The following is a 9,614-nucleotide window of genomic DNA, read 5'->3' as shown; positions in this document are numbered from 1 at the left end:
CCTGCCTCCATCCATGGACTAAAGCAAACTCAATAACAGAATAAACTACACATGTTACAGAACATATTTAAATTAGTTACCTTACAACACATGACAAACAATAATTTAATTAAAGACACAGGTGACTGAGACCTAAACCTGCCTGCTGGTACTTTCCCTTCCACAATGGGAAATGTCTGATTCCTATGAGAATATCTATTTTTGGCGAGCCTTCATCTCATCATGTGACGCTCATTATCATTTGTTCTAATTTATACTGAGTAAGCAAATTCACATGGTAGCAATTATTTGTGAGTAAAAATAAATGCATCATGGATTTGGTTTGATAGGATGTGAAATACATAAAACTATACAGAATGATCTTTGTCTTACAATGAATTGTAAAACAAAATTACAGGTCAGAATGGAAAGTTGGTTTGAGTGGATCGTATTGGCGGCCCAAGTAATTTTTTTTAAAAGCAACTGTAATCCTTGTAACCCTGTGTGTGTAGCTATCTATTGATATATTCAGTTCGGAGGATTTAAGAAAGTAGCTATTTGTACAGTTGCCGTACGGACCACCCCTGGTGATATAGAGGGCTTTCACTTTCTGGGCGGCCATGTTGGAGGTAAACGGATGTTGACACTACATGTCCCGGGGGTGTATATCATAGATGCAAAGGCATACAGGGAAGGGCACGATAGTTTAGTGACGTCTGGCGTGGTGAAAAAAAAATACAAATTTCCGAAAATGGACTAAAAGCTCATTTATAACACTGTCCCCTGATATAATCTAAAAAAATCACGTGGTTTGAATTTAAATCAAAGGAAAAGAGGCTACCTGGCTACAAGGAACAAAAGTGAAACTAAAGAACGTCACATTGAGAATGAGAATGTGACTCCACTCACAAATATGCATTATGTTGAATGAAACACTGTAATGTGGCTAATAATGTCTCTGATTTCTCATTCTGGAACCACTGAGCATCTGTTTTATGTCAGTTATAATATGATACGTCTTACATTTAAGATATGGGTTTTAGATTATTACTTTAAAGTTATTCAAGACATATTATTCTATTGAACTTGCACAATCTCCGCCAGCGCTCGGGTGTGCGTGTCCCTTTAAATGTTGTCGCCGCAAGGAATTGTGGGTCAGCATTATCTCGTCTCTTTTGGTAAAGGATGCATTAAGGTTAAAGGAGGTAAAAAGGAAGCATTGAGCCTCTTTTCCTGAGCTTTAAGAGAACTCGGACGCTCTTTATCATGGCCACCAATTAAACACGGCGGTGGATAGGAAAGGAGATAGGAGGGAATATTCGGACGCAGCCGAAGACTCGCACTAGTCTAGAAAGCATGACGTCCACCTCCCTCTTTTTGGTCCAATCAAAGCTTGGACTTTTGCCCAAAGGTTTACATAAAAACAGGAGGTGTCACCCTGCCTCATAAAATGAAAAACCAGACTTGTGTCTGTTTTAATGGCTGCATTAATGTTAATTTGTCTCCTGTAGATATTGTACATATGTAGTTGCCCCACAAATGCCATTAGATGTATTATATTTGAGTCTCTGAGTAAATAGTTGAAGATCCATTTTGGGCTATGAAGACCGATGCTTCATCATTGAGGGGTCGCTTTTTTCTCAATGGACGATCTTTGCACTTGACTACTTCTTGCCCTTCCTGTTCAGGACAACAACAGTGATGGCGGCTGCTGCTCGGTTCTTCCTTCGAGGTGTAAACTCTAAACGTTCCCTCTCGTTCGGCAGTGGTGGAGCTCACAGCTCTTATGGAGCTTCTTTATTAAAACTTTCTCCAGACTGTGAAAGCGACTCAAAAACACAACGGAGACATGCAGCTCACTTTACCTTCCAGCCTGACCCCGTCCCCACACAATATGGTGAGTGAATGACCAGCAGCCTCACTACATGTCCACTAGTTTAGTAGTTTGCCTTGTTAATGTGCAAAGAATAATGACGGACAGTTTAAAATGGGTGTAACACTTTAATAAGGATTGACATAGAAGTTGTAAAATTAAAAAAAATATGCTCTAACAACTGGTTTGTCGGATGACATTGTTCTGTAATGTAATAATCAGGGTTTAGCGCAGTAATCCATCAATTTGGGTTTGATTAAATAGAATTCAAATGTGAATTAATTCATGATATTATTAACAACTGTGGCTGCTGTAAAACAATAAATAAAAATATATGTCGTGGTTATTCATACGGAAACGTATGAATAGGCGGAGCGCCCCTCATTGGCCAGTGACGCGTTAGGTGCACCACGTGACCTAAAATTCCGGCAGTTTTATTTTAGCTCATATTTATTTTTACCTGCACCGCGAAACCTTTCATTTTAGGCCTAACCCAGGAAATACTTTACAATGTTTTTTTTTTTCCTTCGTATTTCTGCTATTAAAAGTGGAATTTGCTATGTTCAATTCAATTCAACTTTACTTGTATAGCGCAATTTAAAACAAATGCGCTTATCAAAATATAAGCATATTTTAACGTATGTAATGCATTTAACATGTTTTTTCATGTTAAAATGAAAAAAAAATACATATAAAAATATATATTTAAAAATATACAAAAATAGGGATAAGAACCCACGTTAACAGAAGAAAGGATCCATGAGTGCGGCACCTTAAACAGTTAATGTTTAATTAGTATTGTGATTTAATAGTAAATCATGATAATCACCAATATTATTATCCTTCTATTCCACTCACAAAAACAAAACAAAAAAAAATCATACACATCTAGAAAATGCACACATGGTACATGTTCATAATGTTTAGGCGTAGCATTCCTAAAGTTGTGTAATGAAATATACCGCTACGGCAGTATAGTAAAAATTCATATCATAACGAAAATATATACCGGTATTCGGTATGAACCGGTATACCTCCCAGCCCTACACTGACCTCTATTCACATATCCTGTATTTCTGGTTAAGATGCAATGATGTTGATACACTTACAAATATTGACTGCTTTGATTTCATTATTGTGATTTCTTTGAATCTAGTTTTTTGTCACAGTCAATGTAGGGGTTTTTCCAAAGGTTTTTGTGATTTGCAGGGCCTACCCAGAAGATGAACTTATTCCAGTCTATTACAAGTGCCTTGGACAACACACTGGCTAATGATCCAACTGCAGGTAGGATACTGACATTCTAATTGTGTGCAAACTTTCAACCCTGCTATAATGGCCTAGCCATGAATCATAAATCTGGATTAGGTAGAGCTTCCAAGATTTCATTTCAAAATGTCACCTATTCTGATTCATTTTACCCATTTTTGTGTTGTTTCCATGTTAGTTTTCACATTTTTGTTTCATCGGCTTTCCCTGAATGTTCCTAGATGTCATTGCAGGCTATTGAACTTTCAAAAGTCATGCATTAATATGGTTAATAGAGTAATAGAATAACTGTTATCATTAATTTCACATTTATGCAAAGCAGAAATGCGCAGAAACAAGCACACATTGGGATCACGCACGATTTGACGTCCAGCTACCCTTGCTGAAGCTAAATAAATAGATGCATAAATACTTTATTCATTGTAAAGGAAATTCTAGACATTCGATTTTACATTGAGGGTATAGTCTTTGTCATATAACTATTTCAATTTCAGAAGGTCAAGTCCCTCATATCACCTCAGATTTTGCACAAGAATTGACATTTCTGTCTCTGACCACCCGTCAACGAAGACACATTTCATGTAAATGTGTGATATATTTAGTGTCATATTGTAATTTCTGCTTGATTATGTGTAAAAATGAAATACATTTTTTTTTCTTTTTTAAGTAATACCTATAATGCCATTTCTATGTCAGAAAGTGAATTCTGTATTTCCTATCTGATGTACTGTTATCCACGATGGGAATAACTACATTTTGCTTTGACACTGAAAAACAGCCCAATGTCTGTGAGTGCATTATTCCATTGAAAGCCATTATGACACTTTTGAATGTCCTCAACAAAACAAACTCCAGAGCAGGACTGTAGATCTCCATTCTGAGGAAGGCTATTGCACTTATCTGATCTAACCGATGCAGGACAGGGGCCTTGTAGTACTAAACAAGGCTGGAGACTGAAACTAATTTCCTAGCATCTTGTTTAGCTGAGTTCGCTAAATGTGTTCTCTTATAAACGCAAACAGCAATCGTCACTTTCCCAAAAGACAAAACATCAACAGTCTGAGAGGGAAATGCTGTGTAAGGTCAAACCTTAAACACCCTCAGGCACTTTGTCCTACATAAACATATAGAGAAAAAAGAAAAAAAAACAGACCTTATTGCTTAAAGAGTAACAACCCCTGCTTTCTGCTAAGCTGCCACTAGGGGGGGGGGATTAAAAAACTGCCTTGATTATGGGTGTTGCTCCTGACACAGTAAGACACGCCCACTCACAGTGCACAGTAACATCTGTGATCAAATACTACAATCACACACAATTCCCACGTGAAGCTGCACCTACGCACACACCACAGATGCTGGAACGCTGCTTACACACACACACACACACACACACACACACACACACACACACACACACACACACACACACACACACACACACAGAGGAAGAGAAGAATGTCCACACACACAGAGAGACAGACGGGAATACACTCATGTTGTGTCTGTAAATACGCAGATAGCTTGACAAACCCTCTGATTAGCGCAGAATCTGCTCTTTATAGAAGCACAGAGTCAAACACTTAACTGCTGAAGACAGCGGTTCTTCATTAGAACTGTCAATCAATGCTCACTGAAGACTGTGATTGGAGGAAACCTTCCTCCCGCCTCTCAGGAGGGGTGGGGCAAACAGTGAAAGTTGATGAAGCAGGGGAATCCGTTTTAGCCAATAGCAAAATGTGCTTGTAATAGCCGGCCTTCAACCCTTAGAGGCCAGTAAGTCTGACATTTTACAACTTAATACACAAAGTTAAAATACTTTTACTAAAATGTGAAGAGTGGGACTAGAATTAATAAACAGCACTACTTAATACCAAATACATATGTATTCAGCAGAAAAAAATGGGTTTTGGGTTTAGTTCCTCTTTAATCACAAGGTTTCTTCTTCCCCTCTTTTGAAATCCCAAGATTTCCAGTCTTATAAATAACTGATGTTTAAACTCTAATTTATAAATATATGTTTAGATGGTAACTACTAGTGATAAAAGCAAATGGCCAAAATTGACCAAACAAGATCTTTATGTAAAGGCACTTAAAAAGTGAAGAGTAAAACCAGCTTTCAAGTTATCTGAGATTCTCTGGGATTCTAAATGTATTCGGGACCCCTTTTGGTTTGATTGCTCCCAACTTAAGGTTTCATCCAATATTGCCGACTACTATCGACTCTGCCTGTGCTGAGAAACATACAAACATGGTGGTCTGTGTTTTCCCTTTGATCTGCAGTCATCTTTGGTGAAGACGTTGCCTTTGGAGGAGTGTTCAGATGCACAGTGGGCCTGAGAGACAAATACGGTGAGAAGACAATTAGCATTTCACAATTGACAAATTGTACATCTACTCTGACATTTAGCCGAATCTATCTTTCTTATTACAAAAAAGGATGGCAACAAGGACAGCAGATAAACACTGAAATGGCAGAGGAGATAACAAAGTAATGAGTAAAATGACTTGAAAGGGAGGAGATAAGTCTGACAATAACTGTGTTGCACGACTTCATTCACTAGGTGGCAGCAGAACACTGCTAATGCTATTTTAGTTAACAAGAGGACCAGAAGGATCCAAACACTAACTTCATACAGTGCAGTGAGAAATGCTGCCACTTTGTCTTTTATGGAAAGTTATTGTAAATAGCTGATAATATACACAATGGAGAGAGAGACACTATTATGTCACTGCATGACAAACAGTTAAATGTAAATAGTATTTTCATTTGTTCATTCATTCATTCAATCATTCAAGTACCCCCTTTCTCTTGTTCTTGAATCCAAGTACCCCCTTTATCAGACTACAAAATTTTGCTTAGAAAACTATTTAAAAACAACTATAGAGTATAATGATGGAATAAACATGTGATAACACACATTTTAAATACTCTCATTTTGTAAATAAGTGGAAAGAAACAGTATTTAGTGCAGTGGTTCCCAACCTTTTTTGGATCATGACCCCCTTTTGATATCAAGAATTTCTGGCGACCCCAAAGATGTTTTTTTTTTTGAGAATCAATTTTTGATCATGTTTGAGCTCAGATGTATTTTTTTTCTAACTGCATTTCAGTTGAACTAGTTTTGAAAGTATAGACATACTGTACAGGTGTTTAAGAGTGTGTGTTGTTTTAATTCTTAAAAAAAAAAAAAAAAAACAATATTTAAAAAATTTCCAAAATCTATTTTAATTTTTCAAAAATTTCAGGCGACCCCACATGGGGTCCTGACTCCAAGGTTGAAAAACACAGATTTAGTGGGTCCTGAATAGATTTATTTCTATAGTTTTTTTTATAAATTTTGGTCAGCTCACGCCTGGGGTGGGACCAAGACTGATACCTATTTGTTAATTTTCCTCTCTCTCACTCTCTCAAGTACCCCCTGTAGTGCCATTGCGTACCCCTAGGGGTACACATACCACCATTTGAGATACACTGCCTTAGAAGATCCAACAGTAAAGCTCTTTGCAAATTATATGTCAGCAATGCGCCAAAATGCTGCTCTTGTTAGTATTTATTTTTTTCAGTGTAAATATATCACCTGTTTTTTTGTTTTTGTTTTTGATGTCTTGTTTTAGTGGTTATGCATCTGGGATCCACATTGTAATGGTTTTATTTGCCTTATCCTTTAGGAATTTAGGCCATGAATAATATATTCAAATAAGTTGCGATTTGTTTTTCTTTTTAAATCTAACTCCATGGCATGATGTGATTTGATTTGATTTGCCAGCCTAATAATTTGCTATGTGTGTCTTGGACAAAGAAGCCTGAGTTTCGGGAGGTAATGGCTCCAGTTACTCAAACCACTCCAACTGGTTCCTCTCATTGTAGAGAAGCTGCAGGTCTATTCCTCTGATGTTTCCTTGTGAAGGCTAAGCCCTGCCACCCTTTTATGGAAATTCATTTCACTCGCTTGTGTTCAGTATCTTGTTCTTGCACTTGTTCACTAGATCTTTACCATAAGTGAGGGTTAAAAGGTAAATAAACCATAGATTAAATGGCCTTGCTTCCTGGCTGCCTTTTACCACATCAGGAGTTCTTCACCCGGAGCTTTTCCAACCTCCATCAAGCACTTTACTTCTGGAGCCAACGCTGTGTTCTGAGGTCCAGCTTTTTCCCCAAAAAGAAAGCTGAAGCGGTCTCTGATCAGAATTAGAATATCATCGCCCTCACTGAGCATGTTAACTAAGGCCAGTGTGTATAGACGAGCCCAGATCTCTTCTGCACTTGGCTCAGCCCTTTTGGTGACAGGCCTCAGGCAGCACTCCCCAACGGGCCCCTGTCTTACGGCTATGCCAGGGTACACAGACTGTGGTTCTGCCTCTAACTGTTTTTTATCCGCCTGCCTGTCACTTGGAAAGAATATGTCATAGTTAAATATTAATTTATAACTTGGCATTTTCACATCTTCAACTCGATCCAGTTCTTCCCAAACAGATTGGCTTAAGTTGATTAATTTCACCTGTTGTTCATGGTATGGATTAACGTGTAGTGGCGAGAGCGCTCTCCCTGTTTCAAGTGCTTCCTGTGTTTATATTGTGTGTCGTTTTAATGGCTGGAAGCCTGTAATCCGTCTCTACAGTAGCCGACATCAGCCTTTGTTTTCATTGACGTCAGAGGTGTTGACCTTTGAAAGGCGATCATTATTTTCCATCTCATCCCCGCGTACAGTGATGGGCACAAAGCTGTTTTTATCCCTCTCAGTGCTGGAGGAGTGTGGCTCACACCTCTACCACCCACAGCCAATACACAGAGGAGAGGCTAATGAACAGCTTTAGTCAGGTGGAGGTTTGAAAGTGGGCATGTGGCCTCACTGATGACTTTTACACACTTCCTTCTTATTGCCTCGCTCTATTCAACAGTAGCTGGGTTTCCATTACAGATTTTTGCAAATTTAAAGCGGTATTTCTAAATGTCGACAAATGTCACTTTGACAATAATAATAATGCATTGGATTTTATATAGCTCTTTTTCATAGACAGTCAAAGCACTTTACATTGATGTGCATTATTCGTTCACTCCACACACGGTGGTGGAAAGCTACTATTGTAGCCACAGCTGCCCTGACTTCCAGTTTCCACTGGATGCGGCTCCGCTGCGTTACGTCACCGCCGCATCACCGGAGCTGATAGGTTTCCACTTTAGTCTATGTGTTAATTTCCACCGGGTCCGCTGCGGTGCGTGTCTGCTCCTTCCCAGATGCGGTAGTCCGGTGCCCTCCACCAGATATACGCAGGGCTTCTATTTCTGGTGGACACCGGAGCACGACGCATCAATCAGCACAGAGCAAATGAAGCTAAACAAGAAATTAAGCACGTACTCCTCAATAAAATATCGGGTTACTTTTCAAAATAAAACACTTCAGATTATATTTCAAGTAAATACATCATCAAAACGTCATAATGTGTAAAAACAAATTCACATCCACTATATTGATTTCTCTCATACTGTAACTCACTGTAAACTGCAGCAACTTTGATTTAGTTCATGTTTTATTGGTGCAGTTTTATCTCTTCTCTGTTGGCTGTTGATAAAAAATGTGGCTATGACAAAACCAGAGTCCAACCTTCTTGTTCTCCTTCGTTAGGAACACTGACCTGTTTATTGTTGCATTTATAACACATACATTTAACCGCGTTCTCGCGCGATTCTATAAATATCGTGAGAACTGCTCTGTCTCGTAACGTCACAGTCGTTCAACTGAGCGCACCGCGGCGCACTCAAAACGCAACCGGTGTGAATTACCGGACGGCGGACAGCGGTGAAATACCGGATCGGTGCTGTGGCGCAGCGGAGACGTATCCAGTGGAAACCCCGGGTCAGGCAGAATGACAGAAGCAAGGCTGCCATAGTGTGCCATTGATCCCTCCGATCACCACCAACACTCACACAGTCACCACATTCATACGAGGCAACGTGGGTGAAGTGCCATGCCCAAGGATGCTACGACGATGACTTGGATAGATCGGGATTCAAACCCCCAACCCTTCAGTTACTGGACAAACCGCTCTACCACTGAGCCATGGTCACCCTGCTTTGAACGTGTTTCTACTGAAGGTTGTTTTGGGCTAACCTTGCCTGCAAGATGGATTCTCCTGGTGTTCACAAACACCAGAATCCATCTTGTGCTGTTCCCGCCTTTGCCTTTCGAACCCGAACCGAACCGGTTCGAACCAATCATGAGGCAGTGTTGTGGTTTAGGGTGGGATATCTGGGTGTGACGAATGCAGAAGCGCCGAAGCAAAACTGGCACATGCACAGTTGCGGGGAAAGGAACTAGCTGGGTTAGTGCGATTAGCATAGCTCTAAATCAAAATAGCAAGATGTCGACACAGAAGGATGAACGTGTGGAAGCTGCTATAAACTCAGTTTTAGAAGAATCCAGTATTTCCTTTTTAAAAGAGCAACAGCGAGGGGCGCTTTGTGCATAAAGTCGGCAAAGCGGAGCCTTGTTGT

The 9,614-nt window shown here is 39.6% G+C and overlaps 1 protein-coding gene across 1 annotated transcript in view; it reads left to right on the top strand.

Annotated features, from left to right (window-relative positions):
* The first annotated feature begins 1,633 nt into the window (after positions 1-1,633).
* bckdhb (branched chain keto acid dehydrogenase E1 subunit beta) overlaps positions 1,634-9,614 on the top strand; it is a 58,703-nt gene continuing 50,722 nt past the window's right edge. Inside the window, exons 1-3 of the mRNA XM_028471587.1 lie at positions 1,634-1,876; positions 3,062-3,139; positions 5,402-5,470. Coding sequence (XP_028327388.1) covers positions 1,681-1,876; positions 3,062-3,139; positions 5,402-5,470 — 343 coding nt within the window. The 5' untranslated portion in view covers positions 1,634-1,680. The remainder of the gene's footprint in view (positions 1,877-3,061; positions 3,140-5,401; positions 5,471-9,614) is intronic.

Source organism: Gouania willdenowi, chromosome 16 (genome assembly GCF_900634775.1).
Source record: "Gouania willdenowi chromosome 16, fGouWil2.1, whole genome shotgun sequence".
Classification (NCBI taxonomy): Eukaryota; Metazoa; Chordata; class Actinopteri; order Blenniiformes; family Gobiesocidae; genus Gouania; species Gouania willdenowi.
Note: the sequence above shows the minus strand (reverse complement) of the source record. Positions and strands in the feature narration are given on the sequence as shown.